Here is a 27,711-nt window from a genome sequence, read left to right as displayed (position 1 = left end):
GTGGGCAGGCCCTTTCTGAGTTAGCCTCTTGTATTCACCAATCAATCAGGCCTCTCCCTTACATACCTGAGACTGATGATGAGGTTATACTCACTGGATGCCTAAATACATGTGTAAGTCTCTCTTGATCCCTCTTGGAACACATGTGTTTAAGTCTCCCTCAGCCTCCTTTACCCTTGCCCAGCCTGGCTGGGAAGGATTTCTTTTCTCTGGATTTCTGTGCTTGTTTTAGGGGTGCTTTCCTGCTTTGCTACATGTGTGATCTCTCTTTGAGTTCTGAGTCCTTTTTACTCTCTTAGTCTTCTTTGACTCACTATGCAAGGGGTATCTTGTGGTGTGGGCTCTCCTGCTTTACTCGTGTGTGTGTGTGTGTGTGTGTGTGTGTGTGTGTGTGTGTGTGTGTGTATTTTGCCCTAGGGATGTGAGGAGTTGGGGAGCTTCTTTTGGCTTGGGCTTCCTTGCTACCCTTAACTCTGTAACCTAGCTCTCCCTAAAATAAACCTCATAATTTATAATTTACCCTTCTCAAGTTCATCGTTTCAATTCTTTGTTATTGTGGACAAGGACCCAAAAGTTGGGGTTCACAGGCCTGAGATCTCCTGCATCTTTACGGAATCCCTCCCTGGACTCAAATATCTAGCACCAACATGAGCTTAAATGAGAATATTATGTTCACAAAATGGACATAACCCAGTGTATTCCTTGATGGAAACTGTTAGCAGAAGGCCAGATAAATTCTGCCGAGAAAAAGTAAAATGTGTGTGGTTGTAAGGCAGTAATTTTAAAATAAAATAATTAATTAAACAATGATAAAACACTATGATAATTGTGATAGTCTGAATAGATGTTCCCCAACAGATTAAGGTGTTTATTGAAACTTCTTGGATTTCTAGCCACCTACTTGGAGGAGGTATCACTGGGCAGACCTTAGGGTCATGCCATAAGGTGTCATGGATTTACAATTCCAGTCTACAGATATGCAAAGTGCCTAGAGTTCCTGAAGTGTATTTGTTTTGGTGTGGCTTTCAGGTTTTGGCTTATGTCTTTTTCTCTCTCTGTTTGGTCCTTTATGAGAGGGTCAACTTCTGCCATTATGGAACTTCCCCTGGATCTATACACTTCAATGAATATCCCTCCTTCCATAACTGTGCCTGCTCTAAAAGTCCATCTCAGCGACCTGGAAGCTATCTGCTACATTAGTATGCCATGCAGGTAAGAAGAAAAACTATGTTCTATAGAACAAGACCAGGATTTTAGCATACACATTGCTGTTTTACTTACTATGAAACTAGCTACCTCAAAATAGTGACACAAGAATCACACCGCAAGTGTTACGTGTACACTTTGAAGCTTTATGTGACTCTCAGACATTATAAACCAGTGACTCCTCTTCTCATTTCCTCCACTACTGTAATGCTGCAGCTGTCACAGCCCACCCACTGCCAGTAATGAGATCTGCCATGTGTTGAGTCCTGCCTGACTAATCCAGAGCCTCTGAGGGGGGAAAGTGGAGTACCAGCTCCACTACCCTGGTTATGTGGAGACAGGCTGTTAAATATAATCCCAGGAGGTACATATAAGGACACAGACGAGCTGCTTCCATGTCTGTCCTTCTCTACTATAAACCCTATATTTCACTCTCTTTCTGAGACCACACTGGGCATTTATACATCAGCACTTTTTATTGCATCATTAACCTAGATTTATCCACTGGTATTATAGACACCTTGCTGGAGAATGCAGCTGTTTGGCAGTCTTTATGGCTGAGTTACTCCTGCACCTCAGATCAGAATCTTATTTGGAAACTGCTATATTTCTCCAGTTAGAAAGAAGGAGAAGGGCTGGAGCAATGGCTCATTAGGTAAAACACTTGACAGGAAAGCATGAGGACCTAGGACCCCAGCACTCAAGTAAATTCCTGGCAGGTATGGTGATCCACCTATAATCCCGCACTTGGGAGGAAGAGAAAGGGGAACCTGGAGAAATGTTGACTAACTAGACTAGCTGAATCAGTGTGCTCTACATTCAAGTAAAAGCCTCACTTAATAAACAATAAGGATGGAAGAAGTTGAGGAAGACACCTGCCATTGACCTATGGCCTCCATAGGTCATGTTTACCATGTACATAGGGGAAAGAGAGAGGATTGTACCACTACAATTAAAATTCTTACAGTCCAGCATAATAAAAAGTCAACAGTGAATGATTCATGGCATGCTGGACATCAGACATTTGAAAGCAATGCAATATTAGCAACCTTACAAGAGCATTGTAGTTTAATACAGTTAAATACAGTAACTTTCAGTGCTTTGGTGATTTTTCTACCAATTAGCCTATGTCTTTAGCAAATTCACTGAGTTCCTGTTTTCCCAGATAACTAATTCAAAAAAAAAAAAATGTACTTGTGATTGTCACAGTTTGTGGTTTCTATCAGTCCTTCCCATGTTTCCCTGGAAAGTGACTAGTGCCCTCCCTTCCTCCCTTATACTTCCCTTTCTTCCTTTCCATTTCTTTCTTCTCATTTTCTTTTATCTTTTTTCATCCTTTTTTACTTTCTTGATGTTATAAGTTAATTACTTAAATTCTTGGAGTTTCTTATCATAGATTCTCAAACGTACAATTAGCAGTTTTAAAGAAAAGTGCTTATAGCATATATTCTTATTGCATTTCTTAAAACAAAATATCAGATTTGTAACTATTCATTCCATTTTGGTTTTTGTTCTAAGGATAATTCTGTTGTTCAGTTTTCCCCTTGATCTTGTTACTATAATAAATCTTAATCCCAATATCACATTTTCCCATGGTCCTTTCTCAACTTTAATTTTATTCAAAAATCCAGTTTTATCTCTGGTAAAAATGCTCCACTCCAATATATGCCTCTATCTCTCTTTCCTCTACTCTTCCTCCTTCTGTGTCTCCATTTCATTCTTCCCTCTTTCCCTGCCTCCTCCATCTTCCTCATTTTCCTCATTCCTCCTTGTCTTCCTCCTCCTACTCCTCCAAGCAGTTGTGTTCCAATTAGAGTATAAAATGCTTTGGGAAATTAAAGGAAAGAAAAAGTAAGTTTATTTGAAGACTCTTTGATGAGGAAGACAGTTTAAATTCTGTCAAAAGCCATCAAGTAATCAAAAGCTAATGAAACCTCAAACATAATTTTAATTTAACATCAATATACAACACATCTTTTGCTTGCAACTTAAATGATGAGCCACAAAGTTAGTATTCTATCCATGGTGTGGCAGGAAGAGTGAACTCATGGAAATTGTTATCTTGAAATAGCCTCCAGAATCCTCAACCCACCCCAGCCCAGTGCTCACGATGTCTTATGACTAAAACATACTTGCTTACTGGCAAACACCAACTTTAAACAAAAGTTATTCATCTAAAAAGTATATTAAAAATACTCACAATTTCTTTACAATAGCCATAAATTCTGTTAAATTTTCTGTGGTATCATCATCTTTTCGATAAAAACTGTAGCCGCCACGTGCTTTCTTAACATGGATAGCTATATCGTGGGAATCATCTGGTAGAACTTTTGTTTCTTTTGTCTTCTTACTATATTTTATGATCAAGAAAACAATATTTATGACCTTTAACACTGCACAAAATTTATTTATAGGAATCTTACTTTATTCTGAACACTAGAATACACATGCCATTTTAAGATAATTTAGAATTTTTATAACATTCTTTCTAAATGCCTCAAATTTCTCAATAAGTAGTTTGCTTATATTTTGTGTTATTCTGTTAAGTATAGAAATTAGCATATTAGAAATATTAGAAATATTTTTAGCATATATACTTTGATTATATGTATTATAACTTGTAAGCATTTGAACTATCTTTCATAATATATTAAGTTTCTCTAACTTAAGGAACTTTTTCAAATTAACAACTAATTTTCTTTGCATTCTACTCAACAGACTTATTTCCCAATATTTTCACCACTAAAGCTAATTTTTAACTGATTTTTCCAGTGATAAACTATGACTTTCTTGAACATAGTTAGTAAATCCTTCTCATTTTACAGTATATTATACACTTAAACCTAAGTCCCCAGTAGACATACGAATGAATGACCATTTCTAGTTAATTTTCCCAAGAATTCCTAGCAAGAGGTCTCTGAAAACTTAATGGACAAGATTCTGACAAATGAGGCCCATCTTTAAGATGATGTAGGGATTAAAAAAGGCCAAAAAATCATAAATTAACTCCAGATGATAAATTATGCCACTAATGTACATGAAACTAATTTTTACATAATATTATATTTATATATAATATTTATGCATAAGATTTAATAACTATAGTTTATTTTATTTCTCCACAAGATTTCATTAGATATGTATGTACCCAAAAGGTTTGTTTAATGGGGTTTTTTTGTTTGTTTGTTTTTGTTTTTTTTGTGTGTGTTTTGCTATTTTGTTAGTCTGTAGGTAATTGTATTTTCATTTTCAAGTTATTTGTTTCCTTCATATAAAAACAATATCACATATGTAAAGTATGTACAAAGATATGCTTAAAGTAGAATTAAGCCATAATGTGTGTGGATTATAAAGTGTTCTAATAATGTCAAATTATTTTCTAAGGTGACTATAATATGACAATTTTCACAAGGTGCTTCAGCTATTCTACATTTTCACCACCACTATATTGAGATTTGTGGTGTGTGGGTGTGTGTGTGCATATGTGTGTGTGTATGTCTATCTAAATCTTGTCTTGTTTTGAGAAAGAATGTCACTGTATAACCCAGACTTGTCTCAACATGAAGATCTTGCTAGCTCAAGATTGATCCAAAGTGCTGTCATTACAGAAGTGTATCACCACACCCAGCATTTTTTCATGTATTCATTCATCATGCTGACTCTATAGAAAGCCACTAAATGATATCTTCAATAACTAAAACTAGAAAAATTGCAATTCGGAAAGCTTTTAATAGTGCCTGGGAAGATAGCTTGGTTGATAATGCACTTGTCATTCAAGTGTAAGGATGGGAGTGCAGATCCCTAGACTCCACATAAGTACTGGACTTGTGTGGTAACCTGACTGCAATCCCTGGTGCTCAGGAGGCAGAAACAGGGATCCCATGGGAAATATGGCTAGCTAGATTAGCCTAATCAGTGAGCTCTGGGTTCAATTGAAAAACTTTGTGTTTATAAATATGATGGAATGTGATCAAGGAAACATAGGACGTCAACCTCTGGACTGGTCATACACATACATGTGTACTTTCACATATATAGACTTGATACATATAAGAACAAATATCACACACATATGTATATACCAAAAAACTTTCAAATCATCTAAAATTAATGTTGCAAAAACTCTGCCCTTCAGCATGGATCAAGGCAATGGCACCAAACTACTCATTGAAGTAGTTACTGAATTACTCAGTACTCCACACTTAGACAATGCAAAAGTTATAATACCATTAAATATTAACTAACCCACTCTGGACTGCACTTCTTTTTTGGTATTCTGTGTGAAAAGTTGAGAAACATTAAGCTTTTTTTTTTTGGCCGTATTCTGAACAGATTTTATTCCTCAGTTAAAAGTTCTTTTGCTTTTATCTGAGTTGCAAACTAAAACATTTTTTTTCATGTGCTCCACATTTACTTGACAAAGTAAAGCATAGTTGATAAACTATAAGTGACTTGAATGCTTGGGTATGACCTGAATATTTGGAAGATATTTTCTAATTTAGGAAAGAGAAGTAATATTACCATTTCTAAAACCAGTAAAATATTTGTTGTAAATGACAAAAATCACATATTCAAGCAAAAAATGAAGTGTTGATCTAGAGAGATGGCTCAGCAGTTAAGGCATTTGCCTGCAAAGCCCAAGGACCTGGGCTTGATTTCCCTAGTACCCATGTAAAGCCAGATGCACAAGGTGGCACATATGTCTGGAGTGCATTTGCAAAGGCCTTGGTGAACCCATTCTCATTCTCAATCTCAATCTTTCTCTCTCTCTCCCCCACTTCCTCTAATAAAAAAATAAAAGATTTTTCAAAAAATGGGGTGCTGAAAAACTTCTTTCCAGCCATGTCAGTTGGAAAGCTTACTAATGCTGCTGAGCTCACTGGGGAATTTGGAAGATCTAGCCAGATGAGTGGGTCAGTATCTTTTTTAAAATTTTTTAAGGTAGAGTTTCACTCTAGCTCAAGCTGACCTGGAATTCACTATGTGCTCTCAGGGTGGCACTTCATGGTGATCCTCCTACCTCTGCCTCCAGAGTGCTGGGATTAAAGGTGTGCACCACCACACCGGCTTTGGATCAGTATTTTCTAAAGTGACCAGTAAGCAACAGTAGAAAACCATCCATTGGGGGGGAAAAGGCATTCATAGTTCAAAGTATAGTTTTCTTTACATAGTAAGCAATATTTACAAACTGACTATATTCTAAACAGAAAATAATCCTTAATAATATCAGGTTATAAGGATTAACAATACTACCAAACAAAATAAAATATAACAAAATATGTCATACATTATCTTGTTTTCTATCATCATTGTAAGGCAAATATAAATGGCCAGTTTTTAGATGTAAAGAGCAGAATTCAAAGTTGGAAATTTCTTAAAACAACATAATGTCCTTGGCAGAACTAAAATTCAAACCCAGACCTGACATGTATACAAGTGTATATACATATCATAGTTCCTAAAAGCTTTAGATCTTTTTTGCTCTGCCAAAACTCTCTTTAGCTCTGTCACTTTTTGGTAAATCCATACAAATTTTACTAAGTGATAATTACAAGCAGAGTTAATAGCGAATTACCTTAAAATCTAAGATTCTTCCAAACAAGTGAAATAACTATGGTCAAATTCCCACCTACATGAGGTCAGTTGATAAATGGCAAATTTTACCTTGTACTAATAGAGAATACTATCATTGTCATATACATGTATCCACATTCAAACAAGAGTAATGGAATACTGCCATTATCATATACATGTATCCATATTTAAACATGACTAGAATACTGCCATTATCTTATACATATGTCCACATCTAAACATGAGGAATAGATGGCATGTTTCTTCATAAACACTCAACAAACAACATACGCATAGTCATTTCTTGCCTTAAAAGGGGGAATTAAGATTAAATAGAAGCAAATTATATTCTCTGATTTCTATTAATTTTATATCCATACCAAACTCAAAATTTTGTCTTTTTAATCTCTTATATTAAAATATAATGAGAAAAATCTTGTAAGATAATAAGTAAATATTGTGTTCCTTCCTCACTAAGACCCTAACTTTTTTCTATTCCCAATTCAATTCAAAACATTTGATGAACTCTTGAAGTTAAAACAATAAAATGTGTTCATTGACCTCACTATTGCAACTCCTGTGTATGAATTAACTTTTATTTATCTACTTTAAACACCTTACTTTTCCCAGCCACGGAACATTGCTGAATTAGAAACACACCTGGGTGATTACAATCTATGTTATCTAATTTTAACTGATCCATGAATTTGTTCAGCATTCTTAAATTAGCTACTTGTCAGGCTCTTGTTCATTCACCCCAGTGGCTTTCATCTGGTTCCGTTTCCAGTCCCAATTTCACATCTATAGATAACTTGTCCCATTACTAATATTCTCTACCTGTGATTATTATAAAGTGTTGAGAAAAAATGAGAAAACATCACCCTAGCCACTCAAAGCACTCAATTGTACTGTCACTCATATAGGAATTACTTTTACTTTATTGAGAAGAATTCAGTGCAGAGAAAATTTGCCTATTAATATGAAACATCTCAATACTCTATTTTATAAGTCACTTCCTCAAGTACATATTATTACCAAAAAGGCGAATCTAAGCAATGAGTGGAGCAGGCATCCTTTCCTAGACTGAATGCAAGGCCTATATCAGGACACAGAACAAAAACTTCTAGCCATCCACAACACATTCTATGGGGGAAGCTCCACACTCCCCACCTTACCATTTAAAGCCATAGATTCACTCTGAGTCAAAGCTGGGTTTTCCTCCATAGCTGCATTTAGTATTTAGAGACAAAGATTTATAACTTCATACACAAGTATTTATGCTACAACCTCAAATGATATCAAAATTTCACAAACTAAAACTACATGTATCTTAACCAATGTTGATACATTGGTCTTTTATTTGGATATGGACCAAGAATCGGTTGTAATAACAAACAAAGCTAGCTTAATTAGTTGCTAAAGCTCCAGATTAAGAAGAAAATTCTTGCTTGCCAGTGTGAGAGTGCTTGCTAGGATTGCAGGATTGCCCAGAGGAGGATAAGCTTCCATCACTTCCACTGGAAGTCTTCCTTAAATATATTCTGTTTTGTTTGTTTCTGGGTTTTAGTTTTTGTTTTGCTTTGTTGGGTTTTCTTGCATAAAATCTCTCCATGAACCTTGCCTGGTCTAGAATTCATGATCCCACTATCCTAACATACTGAGTGCTGACATTTCAGACTAGTACCATCAGCAGTGGCATGCCTGTGTTTTAATATGCCACTTATTTGGATGGCATATTGATCCAGAAGTGAAACCATCTTTTAAAATATTTCCTCAATAACAAAAGTAAAAGTAAAGCTCATAGAAATTTTAAGTATTACAGGGTCCACCATATTAGGGCTCTCTAAAGAAATGTTGGATCATATGTGACACAGTGTACTTGATTCATTGTTGGATTTTATTTTCTTAAATGTCCTCACCTTCAGTCTCATCATTGATGAATTCTCTTTTAGTCATCAACCATGTACACATACCTTTAATTGTTTTCTGGATCCTCTGGCTTCTAGTCGCTCTCCTTTTCTACAGTACTTCATTTCTAGACTGTTCCATAACTGCATATTAACATGCACCAATTAAGCAGAGCAATTCAACCCTTCTCAACACTAACACTGAGGTGTTTCTTACAAAAACTATCTCTACTATTCCCCCACTGCAGTTCTAATACCATGCATTTCTTAAACACTCAGACTTGAAGCTTTCTTGTATCCTCCATTTTAATGCCAGAATATATGCATGTAAACAGTGTCTACACATGGCCCTCTGTTTGCTACAACAATGCCATAGGTTACTTGGGATAACAAATTTCATTTCACCACATTGTAATGGGTTTAATTTAGGCCACAGTAAACCATACTAGAGCATTGCTGAAGCAACCAGTGGCATTTCCATAAACTTCTCTAAACTGAAGTACTAAGAGAACACCCGCACACACACACATTTATGTTAAAGGTTGTACATGGCTCACTGATTAATTAGAACTTCATGCTTATGGAGATCTGGAATGTTTCGTGTCCAAAGCCAGATTATGTTGGACTGTCTTTAGCTCCTATAGAAGTCATTCATTGTCCACCTTCTGTATCTGACCTAACATCTTTTCAACCATTAGGTCAAACCTTTGAAATGTATTAAAAGTTAGCTAGTTTCCATCAACCAAAATGATAATTTCATTAGGTAATATCTAAATCGTATAGCAGTATTTTCCAATTTGCTATAATCTACCCATCCAATGTTTCCACTAATTTATTTGGAAAATGCTTAGGTTTTTGACTTTCTTTGTTCTATAACTATAAAATATTATTCATGTAACTACTCATTGGAACATATTATTCAGGATAACTTGAGTTCATATTGCTGAGCCATGGTCACTCATAATTTGGCTCTTTTTCCTTTTGAAGTGAGGACTATGTTTTGCATCAACACTTTCTTTTTCCTCCCTTCATAAAAATTGCCAAACATTCAAATGTAGCTCTGATGAGAGGATACAACACAGTCCCTCCTTTCTCCCTTGCCTTGGCACCCTCTCTCTCTCTTTCTCTCTCTCTCTCTCTCTCTCTCTCTCTCTCTCTCTCTCTCTCTCTCTCTCCTCTTTCACTCTCCTCCTTTCCTTTGGCCTCTTCCTTACTTCCAGCCACCACACCTATATTAATACTAAGAGGCAGATCACCTAGGTTCTGAAAAAATATCAACATATTCCTAATAACAACTATCAAACTGAGCAACTGAAATGCCAGCCGAGATTGTTTCTGCATGTGGATGATCAACATCACCCACAGTTCTCTTTACCTCAGCAATGCTTTCCACACTTTTCAACTGTTTATTTGTCCTGAAACTTGAAAATTCTTTACTCAGTGAAGCTTTCCTTTCCTTCCAAGTCTACCACCTGTTCAAATGTGGCCCAGACCCATTTCTGTGGTCCTCTCTGACACCCAAGGTACTTATCACCTCTGATCAGAGCCTGCCAACACTGTCAAGCTCTGCATAGAGGAACTTGACATACCCGCTGCTCAGTGCACACTGTTTGAATAAATCGATAGATAAAGCATCGCCACAAGGTCTCTTACATAGAGCATAATTGTGTTTTCTTTTCAGAATAAATTATAAAAACATAACTGCTATGCCTCTGGCTTTTTTAGAAAGTTTTTTTTTTTTAATATTTCATTTATTGAGCCGGGCGTGGTGGTGCACGCCTTTAATCCCAGCACTCGGGAGGCAGAGGTAGGAGGATTGCCATGAGTTCAAGGCCACCCTGAGATGAGAGAGTTAATTCCAGGTCAGCCTGGACCAGAGTGAGACCCTACCTCAAAAAACCAAAAAAAAAAAAAATCATTTATTCATTCATTTGACAGAGAAAGAGGGGAAGAAAGAGAGAGAATGGGTGTGCCAGAGCCTCCATCCATTGCAAGTGAACTCTAGATGCATAAGCCCCCTTGTGCATCTGGCTAATGTGGGTCCTGGGGAATCAAACCTGGTTCCTTTGGCTTTGCAGGCAAATTCCTTAACTGCTAAGCCACCTTTCAGCCCACCTATGGCTTTTTAAGTAAAAAAAAAAAAAAAGAAGAAGGCTTTTTTTCATTCAAAATCCTCAGAATACTAGAGAAAATATATATTCGCTAATAACATTACGATAAAGTTAGATATACACATGTCTTCCCAGTTTTTAATGGTTTAAACATGTGTTATCCTGAGGCAACATATAAACTACCATGAAATAAGCATTACCTAGATGTAGATGAATCACATAAGTAAGTCCAACAATGTTAGAAGAAAAAAAAATTCATCCAAAAATATCAGCTTACAAAATAATTTTGCACAGCTTTTTAAAGCAGTCTATCAATATCTATTTGCTTTAAGTTCTCTATTGCTTTATTTCCAAATATTTGTTTTCTATTTTCTAACATCTCCTGCAATCTTTTAGAAAAAAAATCATAAACCATATAAGTTGTGTGTGTATCATACCAAATGACTGGTTTTTTTTTGTCTGTTTGTTTGTTTTTTTTAATTTTTTTATTTATTTATTTGAGAGCGACAGACACAGAGAGAAAGACAGATAGAGGGAGAGAGAGAGAGAATGGGCCCGCAGGGCTTCCAGCCACTGCAAACGAACTCCAGACGCGTGCGCCCCCTTGTGCATCTGGCTAACGTGGGACCTGGGGAACCAAGCCTCGAACCGGGGTCCTTAGGCTTCACAGGCAAGCGCTTAACTGCTAAGCCGGCTCTCCAGCCCCCAAATGACTGGTTTTAAATGGTTCCAGGTAATACAAATATATATTATGATAACATGTGTGTGTAGAGATTAATAGATAGAAATTTGTCTCCAATAATTCAAATCAAAGCTATATGGTTACTGTTTTTACACATATACAGTTTAAAGTCTCAGTTCAAGCAACTGAGTTATTCTAGCCACTTTACTAGCTAAAGTCAAAGCTTTTGAAATTTAAAAAAAAAGCAACATATTTTGACAGGTTTTGAAGTGATGGATAATTTGGCTAACTGAGCTTTCTGAGTTCTGGGATCATGAGAAACACCCTTAACAAACTTCTGTGGTCGGGCTGTGATTGAAATTTGAGGATACTTAAAGATGAAGTGTGCTGCCATCAGCATACTGTCAAAGTATTTTTGCTCTGTACCAAATTATCCAAATTGAAAGTTATATAAAACAAAGAAAAAATTATTACATAAACTAATACTATTGCTTGAATAAATTAGAAATATGAGCACATTTACACACTGAAAGCTACCTCTTCTTCTGTACTCCTTAAAATATCCTGTGCCTAGTTATTATGGTACATTTAAAGTTATTAGACATTTGCAGGATTTTATTAAAACATCTTCCAAAAAATAAGTAAATCCAAAGTTTCCTGTTGTGTGCATGAAGTGCAACATGTGATTTGCTGCTGTTTTTGTTTTTGTTTGTTTGTTTGTTTTTTTGCCTTTTAGGAAGTAGAATTTTATGGTACCATTGCCCTTTGGGTCTAGATGTGTGTTTCCCACTCCTCCATTGCTCTCCTCTCCCTCCCCTCCCTCCCCACCCATCCTATTGTCTAGTCCGCAAGATGCTTGCTGGGTATGTGAGGCATCTTGGGTAGATTCAGGTTAGGTGCTGTAGATGAGTGAGACTATGTGGCGATTTTTTTTTTTTTTTCTGTGATTGGGTAAGTTCACTAAGAATGATCTGTTCCAGGTTCAGCCATTTTTCCTCAAATTTCATTGTGTCATTTTTTCTTACTGCTGTATAGAATGCCATTGTGTAGATATACCACACCTTAGTTATCCATTCTTTTAGTGATGGACATCTGGGTTGATTCCAGCTCTTAGCTATTATGAATTGAGCTGCTACAAACATGGTTGAGCAAACCTCTCTGGCCTGTGACTTGAAGGTATTAGGGTAGATGCTCAGTAAGAGAATAACTGGGTCTGACAGTATCTCTATAGTCAGCTTTTTCAGGAGTCTCCATATTGCTTTCCAAGTGGTTGTTCCATCCTACATTCCCACCAACAGTGGATGAGTGTTCCTACTTCTCCACATCCTTGCTAGCATTTATTTTCATTTGATTTTTTGATGTTTGCTATCCTTATTGGGGTAAGGTGGAATCTCATAGTTGTTTTAATTTGCATTTCCCTGATGATTAGGGATGATGAACATTTTCTTAAGTGTGTGTTTGCCATTTGCATTTCTTCCTCTGTGAACTGCCTGTTCAGCTCTTTGCCCCATTTTGTGAGTGGAGTGTTTTACTTTTTACTGTTTAGATTTTTGAGTTCTTTGTAGATTCCAGAGATTAGGCCACTGTCAGTTGGATAACCTGAAAATATTTTATCCCATTCTGTGGGTAATCTATTGGCTTTGGTTATTGTATGCTTGTCTGTAAAGAAACTCTTCAGCTTCATGTGATCCCATTGGTTGAGTGGCTGTTTAAGATCGTGAACTACTGGGGTTTTGTTCAGGAAGTCTTTTTCCATTCATATATCATAGAAAGTACTTCCTAAATTTTCTCCCAGTAGTATTCGAGTTCCTGGTCTTATATTGAGGTCTTTGATCCATTTGGACTTGAGTGTAGTGCATGGCGAAAAGTGTGGATCAAGTTTCAATTTCCTGCATATGGTTATCCAGTTTGTCCAGCACCATTTGTTGAAGATGCTGTCTTTTTTCCAGCCTATATTGTTAGGGCCTTTGCCGAATATCAAGTAGCTATAGTTGCTTGACCCAAAGTCTGGGTCTTCAAGTCTATTCCATTGGTCTGCCCTCCTGTTTTTATTCCAGTATCATGCTGTTTTTATTACTATGGCTTTGGAATATAGCTTTAGATCAGGTATGGTGATGCTTCCAGAGGGCAAGTACAATTATCCGTCAGTATCTGTGGGGATTTTTTTTCACACCTTTGATTATAGCAAAGTTTGTACATATTCAAATCCTTGTATAAAATGTACAATATTGGTAAGTGCAATATTGGTAGAGTACTTTAAATACCCTCGTAAAATGTAAACACTATATGTAAGTAGCTATTATCCTGTATTGTTTATGGAGTAACATCAAAGAAAAAAATATATGTATGTATTACTACAAGTATAATTTCCTCAATAGTTTCAATTCATAGCTGGTTGATAAGGAACCCATGGGAAGGGAGAGTAAACCATATTAGTGGCCAAAAGCAAGTAAGCACATACAAGTGAACTAAATGTGAGTTAAATAGTGCTATCAGAAACTTCTCCTATTAAAAAAGTTGAGGCTTCATAACAGCCTCAGCTACATGCCAAGTCCAAAGCCTGAGTAACACCAGACCTATCTTACAAAGAAACAAAGTAAATAGGTGGTGCTTAGCAGTAGAGTGTTTAAATAGCATGTCAAAATCCTGAGTTTATAATTAGATTTTTATTTTATTTCTGAAAGCAAATTGAACAGTAATCTCTAGATTTACTTCCTTGAGTATGAACCATGGTCCATCACCATAGTGCCAGCTACTCCAAAAGCCTTCTAAAGCAGAATCTATTTTTTATTTATTTATTCATTTTTTGTTTTGTTTTTATTTTTTGAGTGCGACAAAGGCTCCTATTTACACGGGGCTGGTCTTGAATTCATTATGTGACCCAATCATGCTTAAAATTTATGTCAGTCCTCCTGCCTCCTTTCATCCTGCTGAGAGCTGGGACCACAGACACAGGCCACTAGGCCCATCTCAGAATTTGCATTTTAATACGCTTCCCCGTGGCTTTTGTACGTGTATGAAAGTCTGAAAAACACCTACCTTTGAGATTAAAACTTATGCTCCAACATTGACTGCTGAGGAAGAATACTTCTATATATACTTAGTATTAACTAAGTCAGAGGCCATTAACCCAAGGCTGTCTCTGTACTTCTGAGTGCCAAAGTAAACCTCAACCTAATTTAGAAAGTAAATAAATAGAGATCTTACTGAGACATGTTTTCTTTGTAACAAATAGATAAGTGTTTAGCAATCACAAACATGTACCTTCAGCTGATCATAGAGCCAACTGACGGACTCATGCTCAAATGAGGGAAATGGTGTCTCACCCAATGCCCAGATGCCTCACAACAACCAAGCAGCTGATTTCTGTGTCCGGCCCATAGATTCTCACTGCTCACAATGCCTAGTGGAGCTCTCAGGACCTCCTCTGGTTCTGAAAGCTGCTGCCTCAGTAGTGAATCGTTTTCTTGCTCAAATATACTGTTAAATTTAACTTGCCTAAAGTTTTTCTGTGAATGAAATGGAGAGTTTATCCTTCTATCATTTTTAAGGTCACAATACAGATGATTTGTGTGCATGTTTTCTCGTTTATACTGCTCTATTTTATACTCAGAGTAAACACTCTGCTGATGCCTGAAGACTGTTTTTCACTCACTGATCTATGAAATTTCCTTTTTCAGAGTCTAATTAAAAATTTTCAATTGTCTGTCTTGACAACAACAAAAAAGCTAGCTATGACCCAAGAATTTGTCTTCTTGAGAGGTGAGACTTTGAGATATGCTTTGTAGAGGTGGTAGAAATGTGGGAAGAGCTCCTCTTGCCTAAGAGCATTCAGATGATCATAGTCCTACTGCAGTATTGTTCTGACTACATTTATCTTTTCTGTCCTCTCCTTGGATCATGAGATTCCTGCCTCAGAAGACTGCTCTTCCCCTCCCTAAAGTCCTTTAGTCTATGAGCCCTATCAGCATCTCATTCTTTCCTCATTTGTGCTCATGTGAAATTCTGGAAGCCCTGCATGACAGATGCAGGCCAAGTAAAGCCTTAGATTCAGGTGTTCTGTCAGCACCCCCTTCTGTTAAACCTATACTTTTATTCACTTCATAATGAATATTGTATTGACTGCAATTCTGGCTTTCCACTATTCAAATATTCTTTAAAATCTTCTAGAAATACATTTTAGTGAACCAAGTCTCAAACCAGGTACACAAATACACAGAAAATGAGATAGTCAGAGATACAACATCAATACTCTTTAAAAACCCTCCATGTGATTCTGTTTTATAGTGTGAGTTTATTATCATCATCCTAGAGGGTTTATCTTCCTCAATAGCTCTGAAATATGTCTACACCCTACATTCTCTTATGAAATTCCTACTAAGGAGAGAGATAGGAAAATATCAGCCATCCTGGAGCTTAGCTCTCTTTCTCTATTCCAATGTCCCCCTACCTTACACATGTACATCCATGATATCTTCCTCTTTCTACTTCGTAAAAGAGTATTATCTCTCTCCTTTTCTTGGAGACTATGGTGGAGGGAAGGCATGGAAAGAAAGGTCGTGATAAGCTGGGCATGGTGGTTCACTCCTTTAATCCCAGCACTCGGGAGGCAGAAGGACCATCACCATGAGTTCTACATATAGACTACATAGAGAATTCCATGTCAGCCTTAGCTAAAAGTGAGACACAACCTCAAAAAAAAAAAAAAAAAAAAAAGCTGTGATGATACAGCCAGATTACCTTCTCTATCATACTTATATATCTATAGTTTATGTTTCTGATTGCTGTGATCAAAACATCTGCCAAAAGCAACTTAAGGAAGGGGTTATGTTTGGATCACAGTTACTGGTACAGACCATTATGGGAAGGAAGTTGTGGCAACAGGATGTGATGTAGATGGTCGCATTATGTCCACAGTCTAGAAATATTGGTGCTCATCTGGCTTTCCCCTTTGTATTTAGTTCTACACTCTACTCCATGACAAGGTGCTGCACACAAGTTGCTTCCCTACTAAGTTAAATGATTCTGGAAACCCCCAATAATCACACCCACAGTGTGTTTCCATGGTGACTCTAAATCTTTTCAAATTTACACATCATAATATCTATAATATCAGCTAAACCATGGGAACCTAGTAGAATTTAAACCTTGAATACAATCTTCTACTTGAGCATTTTGTTTAAGATATAAGATAATTGATGTCAATGAACACTGGAATCCTCAAATTCAAAAATTAGCAACAAGGCTAGAGAGATGGCTGAGTGGTTAAGCCACTTGCCTGAGAAATCTAAAAACTCCTGTTTGAATCTACAGATCCCATGTAGCCAGACACACAGTAACACAAGCACACAATGTCACACATGCACACAAGGAGGCACATGCATCTGGAATTTGTTTGCAGAAGGCTGAAGGGCCGGGCATGCCCATTCTCTCCCTGCCTCTCTCTCCCTCTCTCTCTCCCTCTGTCTTTCTCTCTCTCTCTCTCTCCTCCTCCTCCTCTTCCTCTCAAAATAAATAAATAAATAAATAATTTTTACAAAGTAGCAACAAGACAATATAAGTCAGGGGACTAGATATTCAACCTAATGCATTTTTAATTATTATAAAAATTCTAGTGCTGGTAGAAAAACTGTTTGCAAAGATAGGTCTTACACATCTTCTCTGAGAAATTTAACTCAGGCAAGTGGCTTACCACTCAGCCATCTCTCCAGCCCTGTTGCTACTTTTTGAATCTGAAGATTCAGTGTTTATTGACATCAATTATTTTATATCTAAAATTCTATTATATAAACACCATTTTAAGTTAAGTATCCTTTCTTCTTTACTATTGCATTTGATGCTTTGATGCTTGCTCATTAAGATCACAGTCAACTGTTATTCTAATCTTTCTCCTTCCCTTCTAATATAAACCTAAATGAAATTTTCCTTTTAAGAAGTGGGCATGAACTGGAGAAATAGCTAAGTTGTTAAGGCACATGCCTTTGAAGCCTAAGGACATCAGGTTTGATTCCCCAGAACATGCACAAGGTGGCACATGCATCTGGAATTCATTTATAGATACAAGAGGCCCTGGTGTATCCATTCTGACTTTATATCAGCCTCTTCCTTTCTCTGACAAATAAATAAATAAAATATTTTAAAACTAGGCTTTTAAGGAATGTGTATATTAGATAAAAATTATTCAGTGTTTTGACTTTTTATAAATTAAAACGTATCTGTTATTTTAGTTTAATACTTTCCTCATAATTGCCTGAGTTTATTTTGATTAACTTAGTAAATACCAATGTACTGAAAAAATTCTATGGCTCATTATTCAACTATATTAATTGTTCTCCAGCTTGTGCCACATTACTCATTTAGAAAAACTTTCAATTGACAAGGAAATATCTAAATTTAGTACAAATATGTTCTTAGACTGAGTTTTTAAATTTAAATATATTTTGACTATTTAATGCTAACTAATCTATCCTGAAACTAAAGTGGTTAAAATCTAATAACATCTGTAAAAGACAAGTAAAATTATAATAAGTATTCAGGCTTTCTTGTATATACGTCGGTTACTACATCTGAAAAAGTCATATTTGAATAAATATATCACTAGTATAGGATTCTGCAGTTCTATGGATGATTAGTATTTGTTTTCTCAATTACAATCATTTCATCTTTTTCCTTTTGTTTTTCTTGTTTTTTTTTTTTTTTTTTTTTTTTTGTGGTAGGATCTCTCTGTAGCCCAGGCTGACCTGGAATACACTATGTAGACTCAGGGTGGCCTCAAACTCAGAGCTGTCCTCCTACCTGGCCTCCCCAGTGCTGAGATTAAAAGGCATGGCCCACTATCATTTCTTAAATCTTCATATTCACTCCTCAAATAAACTAACCTAAATATAAATTCAGTAAAAATATCTGTGATATTATTTTAAAGAGCGTAGATTTTAAATTTGTTGAAGCAAATATGTAGAATTTTTAGATCACTACTGTTATCACATTATTAATTTTATACCATGCCCAAGAGGGAAGTTATTGTTTATGTTTTTGTGCAAAACACCTCTTCACCCTTATTTCTTTTACTAATAGTGTCCATGTCACTAAGCCAAATACATTAGCATTTTCCCTAGGCTCAGCCCATCTGAATCTTTTTCCAGAACTACTGGCTGGAAAAAAATTCTTTTTCTACCCTATGTTTACAAGTCTGAAACTCCTGCTGTTCATGCTCCTGTCACACTGTGAAAGCCTACAAGCACTGAGAGAATAGAGATGTCTACAAGTTCAAGAAGAGAGGAGAATAAGGAGTCTAAACACATTCCAGACATTTTATCTCATCTTCCCTGAAGCAGTTTTACCATTCCTCTTACTGGGCAGCTGAGTTGATAGGCAACCCTGTTTTACTGCTTCTGTTCTTTGAACTGAATTTCCATGACATATAATCAAAAGCTTAGATGAATGATCGAAACTGAAAACTTAAAATAATGAATTCATTAATATTAATTGTGCTGAAATAATTCATAGCATGATAACTGCTTACAGCCTGGCAACCATGTTCATTTCATTCCATATTAGCAGGGGGGTCTGATACATGGTAGATAATTTATAAATATTAGTTGGATTAATGTAGAAGATAACTGAGTGTAAATAATAAAATGGTTACATGGTATCTAGCACAAAATTATAGCATTTCTTTTTTAATTAATTTATTTATTTATTAACAACTTCCATGATTGTAAAACATATCCCATGGTAATGCCCTCCCTCCCCCCACTTTCCCCTTTGAAACTCCACTCTACATCATGCCCTCTCTCCCCTCTCAATCAGTCTCTCTTTTATTTTGCTGTCATGATGTTTTCCTCCTATTATGATGGTCTTGTGTAGGCAGTGTCAGGCATTGTGAGGTCATGGATACCCAGGCCATTTTGTGTCTGGAGGAGCACATTGTAAGGAGTCTTTTCCTTCTTTGGCTCTTACATTCTTTCCACCACCTCTTCCACAAAGGACCCTGAGCCTTGGAAGGTATGATAGAGATATTGCAGTGTGAACACTCCTCTGTGACTTCTCTGTAGCACCATGATGCCTTCTGAGTCATCCCAAATTCACTGTCATCTGAAAAGAGAAGGTTCTCTACCAAAAGTGAGAGTAGCATTAATATATGGGTATGAACATTAAGAGAAGTGCTTACTGGGCAGTTTGATGAGGATAGTATATACATTTAGCCAGACAGCAGCAGATGTTACACCCCTAGGGCTCATGACTTCCCTTCTAGTAGGTTTTCAGTAGCAGGGATGTATTCCCTCCCGTGGAGCACTACAGTCCAATTAGAGGCCACTTGGTTTCCATCATGACAGATGTGCCACTATTGCACCTATTGGCTCATTTGGCCTGTCTGGCCAAATATAAGGCTTGCAGTATCAACTGTTGAGAATCTTCACTGGTGATTTCTCTCTCTCCCATTGGATTGTGTGCAGGATGGATTCTTCCAGATTTCTGTCAGCTGGTCTACATGGAGGAGGTTACCAGTTCAGTTCTAGCAGTATTTCTCAGTGGCCTTGCAGCCCAAGTATGTGGAGTCTACAGCAATAGGTTCTCACCATTTATTCCTGGTAGGAAAGCAAGGGACTCAGCAATGGCCTGTAATGTTTTGGGGGTACAAGGGACCTCTCTGGCTAGCAACTCACTGGAAGGTATCCCATCTCTGGCACTGAAAATTTTTCTAGTAACAATCTATGTCTCCTGAGTGTTCCATTGTCCAAAAAAGTAGGCTTTCATATGATTTATTTATATCCTCTTAGATTTTGATTATCCCTCCCTACAACACCTTTCCTTTACTAAACACCTTCCCCTGACCTCACTTAGGCCTTTTCACCTCAATTAATCTATTCTTCTACTTACATATATACACTATCATCCTATTAAGTACCCTCTCCCTTTCTTTCTATTCACTTTATATCTCCTTTCTATCTTACTGGCCTCTGCTACTGTGTTTTCTTCCTACTCACACAGGAACCCAATCATCTATAGCTAGGATCCACATATGATAGAGATCATGCAATGTTTGACTTTCTGGGCCTGGGTTACCTCACTTAGTATAATCCTTTCCAGATCCATCCATTTTCTTGCAAATTTCATAACTTCATTTTTCTTTACCGCTGAATAGAACTCCATTGTATAAATGTGTCTCATCTTCATTATCCACTCATCAGTTGAGTTCTATCTTTGCCTGGTTTTGGTATCAGGGTGATGCTGATTTTGAGAAGGAGTCTGGTAGGATTCCTTCTTTTTCTATTTTATGGAAAAGTTTAAGAATCACTGCTGTTCTTCCATGAAAGTCTGGTAAAATTCACCAGTGAATTCATCTGGGCCTGCCTTTTTTTAGTTGGGAGAGTTTTGATAACTGCTTGGATCTCCATTCTTGTTATATATCAATTTAAGTGATTTATCTCATCATGAATTAATTTAGGCAAGTCATAGAAACCAAGGAACTCATACATTTCTTTCAGAATCTCAAAGTTAGTGAAGTGTATATATGTTCTTATAGCATGTCCCTATGATTTTTTGAATGTCTCTGGTATCTCTTGTGATGCTACCTTTTTCATCATTAATTTTGTTAATTTTTGTCACTTCTCTCTTTCTTTTGGTCAGGCTTGCTAAGGGCTTATCAATCTTTTTATCTTTTCAAAGAACCAATTCTTTGTTTCATTGATTCTTTGGATTGTTTATCTGATTTTTATTTCATTAATTTCTGCCCTAATCTTTATTATTTCTTCCTGACTAGTGATTTTTGGTTTGCCTTGTTCTTCTTTGACCAAGGCTTTAAGGTGAAGCATTAGGTCATTTACTTCAGACCTTTCTAATTTCTTAATATAGGCACTTAAAGCTATAAATTTCCCTCTTAGGACTGCCTTCATTGTGTTCCAAAGGTTTTGGTATGTTGTATTACCATTTGACTCTATGATTTTTTTTTTCCTTCTTGATTTCTTCATTAACCCATTCATAATTCAGTAGTGTATTGTTTAGTTTCCATGATTTTGTGTATGCTGTATAACTTTTCTTGGTATTGATTGATAGTTTGATTCCCTTGTGATAGAATGCAAGGAATTATTTCAATTTTCCTGAATTTGTTAAGATTTGCTTTGTGTCCTAATATATGGTCTATTTTAGAGAATGTTCCATGTGCTGCTAAAAAGAATGTATATTCTGCAGCATTTGGATGAAATGTCCTGTATATATCCGTTAGGTCCATTCCTTCTATGACTTTATTTAGTCCAGATGCCTCTCTGTTTATTTTTTCCTGGGATGACCTGTCATGATGAGAGTGGGGTGTTAAATTCACCCACCACCACTGTGTTTGGTGTTATCTGTGACCTTAGTTCTAATAGCATTTGTTTGATGAAGATGGGAGCCCCCATGTTAGGTGCATATATGTTTAGTATTGTAATGTCTTCCTATTGGAGGGTGCCTTTAATCAATATAAAGTGACCTTCCTTATCTTTCCTAACTAATGTTGGACTGAAGTCTACCTTGTCAGATATTAGAATAGCAACCTCTGCTTGTTTTCTAGGCCCATTTGTTTGAAACATCATTTTCCAACCTTTCACCATAAGGTAGTGCCCATCCCTTGTAGAAAGGTGAGTTTCTTGGAGACAACAGATTGAAGGATCCTGCTTTTGACACCAGTCTGCAAACCTATGTCTTTTGGTTGGGGCATTAAGGCCATTGATACTAAGTGATATTATGGAAAGGTTTATATTTATTTTTGCCCTTTTTTTGTAGTTCTGGTTTTACCTTTGCTCACTTGTATTAACTAGTATTTGAGTATGGTTTGTTTTTTATTCCAGGTTCCTTATATGTGTAATTTTCTTGCTCTTCAGTATGGAGGATTCTTTCAAGTATTTTTGGTGTTTCTTCTGTTATAATGTACATATTTTTGAATCTTGGATTAATTTAATGCTTAGATTTTCTAATTAGCTGCAGTATTATTATATATATCAATCAATCTTATTTGTTTTTATTTATGACATGTTTGTGTTTGTGTATAGAGTTTGTGTGGTGTGTGATGTGTGTCTAGTTTATGACATGTCCTATGAATGTGTTCATGAGATCTTTGGCCAGAGGAAAATCATCAGCTGCCTTCCTCTTTTTACTCATTTACTTGTTTTCCTTGAAATGGAGTCTCTCACCCATGATCAACATTTTTGTTGTTTCTTCAGTCAGCAAGCCTCAACAGTTCTCTTGTCTGTGCTCCTCATAGGACTAGGGTTACAGAAATGCTGAGCCATCTCCCCAGCTCCTGTTTCATCTATTATCGACAAAGATCTTCCTGGCTGGAGAGATAACTCAGTGGTTAAGGGCACTTTCAGTGTGAGCATGAGGACCTAAGAGAGAGCTCCAATTAGATCCACAGGACCCACCACATGCATCTAGAACACTAGCCCCATAGGGCAACAAAGATCTGAATTTGCAGAGCTTTCACAAAGACACTAGGATGTATGGGGTGGGAGGGGAGGGCATCGAAGGGGTGGGAAACACTAATCTAGACCCAAACGGCAATGGTACCATAAAATTCTACTTCCTAAAAGGCAGACCAAATGGCTGAACCTTCACCAGGTCCTTACAAGGAACACCTGAACCACAAGACACTGGAGAGGGTAGGATCAAGGCTAACCTTAATCTTCTACATCTTCCCTCCCTCCCTCTTTCTCTCTCTCTCTCTCACTCTCTTTCTCTCTCTCTCCTAACTCTTGTATATTGGATATCTTTTCCCTCATTTTCTTAGTGGGCACTGACCTTTAACTCCTAGTATCAGCACGGGTCTATCATCCACAATGAGCTTTTGATCAGAGAGACCTATAAGGTTTTCTAAAAGACAGACAGATTTCTGTCAGAGTACTTGATGACCCACCAAAGGTTACTGGTAAGACCCTACTGCTGAAGACACCATATGCAGTTGACATGTAAAATGGAATGGCATGGCTGAAAGCTAGAAGAAAGTCAGTCCCCAGACAGTCAGCACATCTAGTGCCAGAAGGTGTGACATGGGCGACTGGGGGAAAATGAACAATATCTTTCCAAGAAACTCATGGTCTAACCTACTTAGCAGCAAATAACCTTTTGTGATGCCCACACAAATGCAATAGTGGCACACAGCCATGGTGGGGAACCAACTGCTCTTGATTTGGCTAACTGATCCCCTCAGTGGTATGGGACCCATAGCTGGAGCTGGGAAACAAGTCAGAACCATATCCAAACATTACCCCATTCTCCAATATCAAGCTACCATCAATCATGGGTTACAAGAAGGCCTACATCTATTAAATTCTCTATAAAAAAAAAAAAACAGTAAGGGTTATCTCATTTGTCCTGGTGCTAAATTACTCTCCGTTGGAGATTCTGCTTCTCTTTTTCAGATAGATGCAGATCCTAAGGAGAGAGCCACCCCATCATACCTCAAAAGGGCCCAGGCTGAAACTAAGGAAAACTGGCAAAACAAGCAAGGGTGCTATTTTCCTGATGAACTGGATGCCAGCACAAGGGGGAAGTTGACCAACACAGGGAAAAATCAACTCCTACCAAGTCAGAGAGCTGGAGCCTCAGAGGCCCCCAACACCTCATCACTGAAGCAGACCAAAAATGAACCCAACATGGCTCAGGGAAGTTTTGTGGAAGAGTGGGTGGAAAGAATGTCAGAGCCACATGTTGGGTCATGATATGCAGTGACATTTATCATACCCATAACTGTGGGCTAACTCCACAATTCACGACCCATATACCTCAACAAGGAGGGGCCAATGGGGAGAGGGTAGGTCAAAGATGAGCCTAATAATGGTACCAAACTGACTGTATTTGCTGAGTACAAAACTAGTTAATAAAAAAAAATTTTAATAAAAATAAATAAAAAAAACTTAAAACGGTCATAGCAGTAAGTGAAACTGACTTAAATAAGAATGGATAGAAGAGCAACAGAGTGAGACACCCAAGGATCCACTCCATCCACCACAGTAGAGCTCATGGGGCTCTCCATGGGCACATACATGTGCATCTGCCACACAACCACCCATACATACACACACAAATGTCTTGCTTGTGGTATAGTCTGCATTGAGCATCATTACCATCTTACTACATGATAAGAACTAGTATAATTAAAGATCTTTGTGAGCTAAACATGAGTTCATAATTTTAATATGTTTTATAAAATCTTAATTCAATTTTAAGTGTAATTATTGTTCCTTAGAGCAGAATTCTTTTTCCAACTCAAAAAATATAAATTAACATTTAGTGATTTAGCAGCCATAATTTCAACATTATAGATGATAGATGTTATGACTTTTCTTTTACTGTAATACAGATGCTGAATTATGTCAAATGCTTTCTTTTATTTGCACATACATATGTGTGTGTGTGCGTGTGAGTGTATGTGTGGTGTGTGTGTGTGTATGTGCCAGGGTCTCTTTCTGTTGCAATGGAATGTCTGTCTGGCTTTATTGGGGTACTAGGGAATTGAAACCCAAGCTAGCAGGTTTTGTAAGCAAACACCTTAACTGTTGAGCTATTTCCCAAGGCTCACAAATGCCTTTTAATATCTGGTTTTGAGAAGCATCTTTTCAAATGTTTGCCCATTTTTCACTCATGTTTTCTTGCTATTGACTCCTCATATAATTTGGATATGAATCCCTTATTTCAGATAAATAATTTGAAAATATTTTCTTCTAGTCCATAGTTGTACTTTCATTCTCTTAAAGGTTTCTTTCGCTTTGAAAAACAATGTAATATGATATAATCCCATTTACCTATTGTTGCCTATGCTTTGATTATACATCTAAAACATGTAATGCAATTTTTGTTATGAACATTTGCTACTGTTTCCATCATGAAAATTTATGATCTTGGCCTTTCCTTCTTGCCTTTGTACATGGCCAAAAGAGGCACAATGGCTACTTTAACAACCTTGAGGCGACTCCAGGAGTACCACCAACAGCATGACCTTTGCAACCAAGGCCAGCAACCCAAACTTAATCATTTTCCTCAATGAAGTCCAAGCAGATATCATTGGGCATGAAGCTCTGATCTTCTTGCTGTTCTTGATGAGCTGGACAGAGACACACATCCAGATAGCAGAACTGGGTTGCTTAGCCTCAACACCTACTTTCTTTAGCATGATCTCCTTGGCATAGGAAGCATCTCCGAAAGGGTGGGCCTTTAGGGCAGTGCCCAAGTGGGTCTTCTTATACTGCTTGTCATGACACTTTTCATCTCAGCAGTGGCTGCAGAGCTTCCTGGCAATATGCAGACTGCGACACTTGCTATTCACAAGCTGGAGCGAAAGACCATGTAATGCTATTTTGTCACCCTCTTTAACCTAAAATTTCAGGGAATCATTTCTGGATTTGAGGTTGGGTTATTGTGTAACTTCTAAATGATTATCTTTCCTTCTAACCCTGATATTAATTAATGCTAGTGAACCACGGTTACATAATGTTTGGAATGTTATCTCCCACTGTACATAGGAGTTCAGAGATTAATACTATTTTGAATGTATTACTTTCCCATTCTTAACATCAAAATAAATGTTCATCCCATGTATACAAGTGCATGCCACAATCCCATCACTTGAAAGGTGAGTTTGAAGAAAGCCTGGCCTATATAGTGAGAAATCTCAGGAAAAAAAACAAAACAACAAAAAAAAAACTTGTTCAACCTCTTGTTTCAGGTATGTATTAGAGAAATTCTTACACATCCATTCCCAATTAACACTGTAATTTTCTTCTAAGCTTCTACTTACTTTCCTGCCTTTATCCCAACTGCTTTATTTAATGTCAACAACATTTATTTCCCAGTCTATGGATGGACATGTGATTCAGGATTGGCAAATTAGAGCAGAGTGACAATCTAAGAATGTGAATTTATTTAACATGATATTTCAACAAGCTACTTCTAGAGATACTTAAGAGACCATCTCTTTCCTCACTTGAGCCTTAAGGTTAAGTGAATCCAATCTAATTAACCATACCACATGCAGTTTGAGCAGGAAAGAAACTCAGCAAACGTGAGTTAGATATGTGAAGGGAACATGAGTATAAACATAATTAGATCAGTCAATAGCTGGCTCTACTTCCAAACATTTCAGATGTGAATTTTAACATTCCCTTGCTTCTCAAGATAATGTGCTTGGCTATTCAGCACATATGTAAATCAATATTGTACACAATATTAGGTATTTTTACCCCTCTCTTTATTTTTTGCATTTAATCCATAATTTGGCTTCCAATATAGATTGAGAGTATCACTTCTTTTCTTAAAACTATAGAGCTAGTATTCCATTCCAAGAGTGCTCATTAACTACTAGTCCTGTGCCCTACAGTTCTCCCAAAATGATGCCATAACTAAAGGAGTAGACTCGTGCTGGTAGGTTAATTAAAAAAAAATTAAAAAACCAGAAAGGAAAGATGGACATTTCAGCTACCCATCAGTTTTTCTGGTCCTTTACAAACAGAGCTAAATCTTTAGGTGTCATTCTAGTTGACAAGATTAAGACAGAAATGGAATATACTTGGAATTAAACAGTACAAAATGCTTTTATTAGATATTCAAATTGAATGGTGTTAATTTGATTAATCTCAGCATAAGCTTTGGGTCATCATCCCTGGCTTTTTATTGTCTAGAGACATAATTATCTAGAGAGTAGATAAGATCTTTAAAATGCTGTATTAACCTCTCTATTTCTCACAAGGTTTTTCTCTAATTTTACAGAATTATTCTTGAAAAGGTAGAGCAAGTCTGTCTCGCAGAGATTTTTCCTCAGCTAACTAGTGTGACATGCTTTACATAATACTTCCCTGTGACTATGAATAAAAGAAATGTTTAAGTTAATAAAGTGGGCTGATGTCTCACATGATCCTCCAATCCCTAGGAACATATTGGTTACAGTAGTTTTGCTGGAGATTTTATCTTTGTATTGGTGATATAAATTTAAGCATATTTTGGCAAAATTCCTTCACAAAGCCAATAAGTAGTTTCCTGTTTGGTAACAAATGCACATTTTAGTTCCAATTATTTGTCACTCCCTCTTCTCTGTGTCTGAAATACAAGCAGGCTAATCAATAACTGAAATACACCTTATATGTGGCAAGAGAAGATATACAGAGTATAATTAGGGAGTGAGGAAGTGGGATGGTAGAGGATGTGGTCAGATCAATTCTGCTAGAACAGTACCAGGTGAGGGACTTACAAGTTGCTATGAAAT

At 36.9% G+C, this 27,711-nt stretch overlaps 1 protein-coding gene and 1 pseudogene across 1 annotated transcript in view; both read right to left on the bottom strand.

The window, feature by feature from the left end:
- Positions 1-27,711, bottom strand: part of Cnbd1 (cyclic nucleotide binding domain containing 1) — a 403,107-nt gene that overhangs the window by 345,891 nt on the left and 29,505 nt on the right. The window contains 2 exon segments of the mRNA XM_045143551.1: positions 3,407-3,549; positions 23,147-23,179. Coding sequence (XP_044999486.1) covers positions 3,407-3,549; positions 23,147-23,179 — 176 coding nt within the window.
- On the bottom strand, positions 25,336-26,982 carry LOC123458561 (annotated as a pseudogene).

Source organism: Jaculus jaculus, chromosome 2 (genome assembly GCF_020740685.1).
Source record: "Jaculus jaculus isolate mJacJac1 chromosome 2, mJacJac1.mat.Y.cur, whole genome shotgun sequence".
Taxonomy (NCBI): Eukaryota; Metazoa; Chordata; class Mammalia; order Rodentia; family Dipodidae; genus Jaculus; species Jaculus jaculus.
This window is presented reverse-complemented; position numbering and strand designations above follow the sequence as displayed.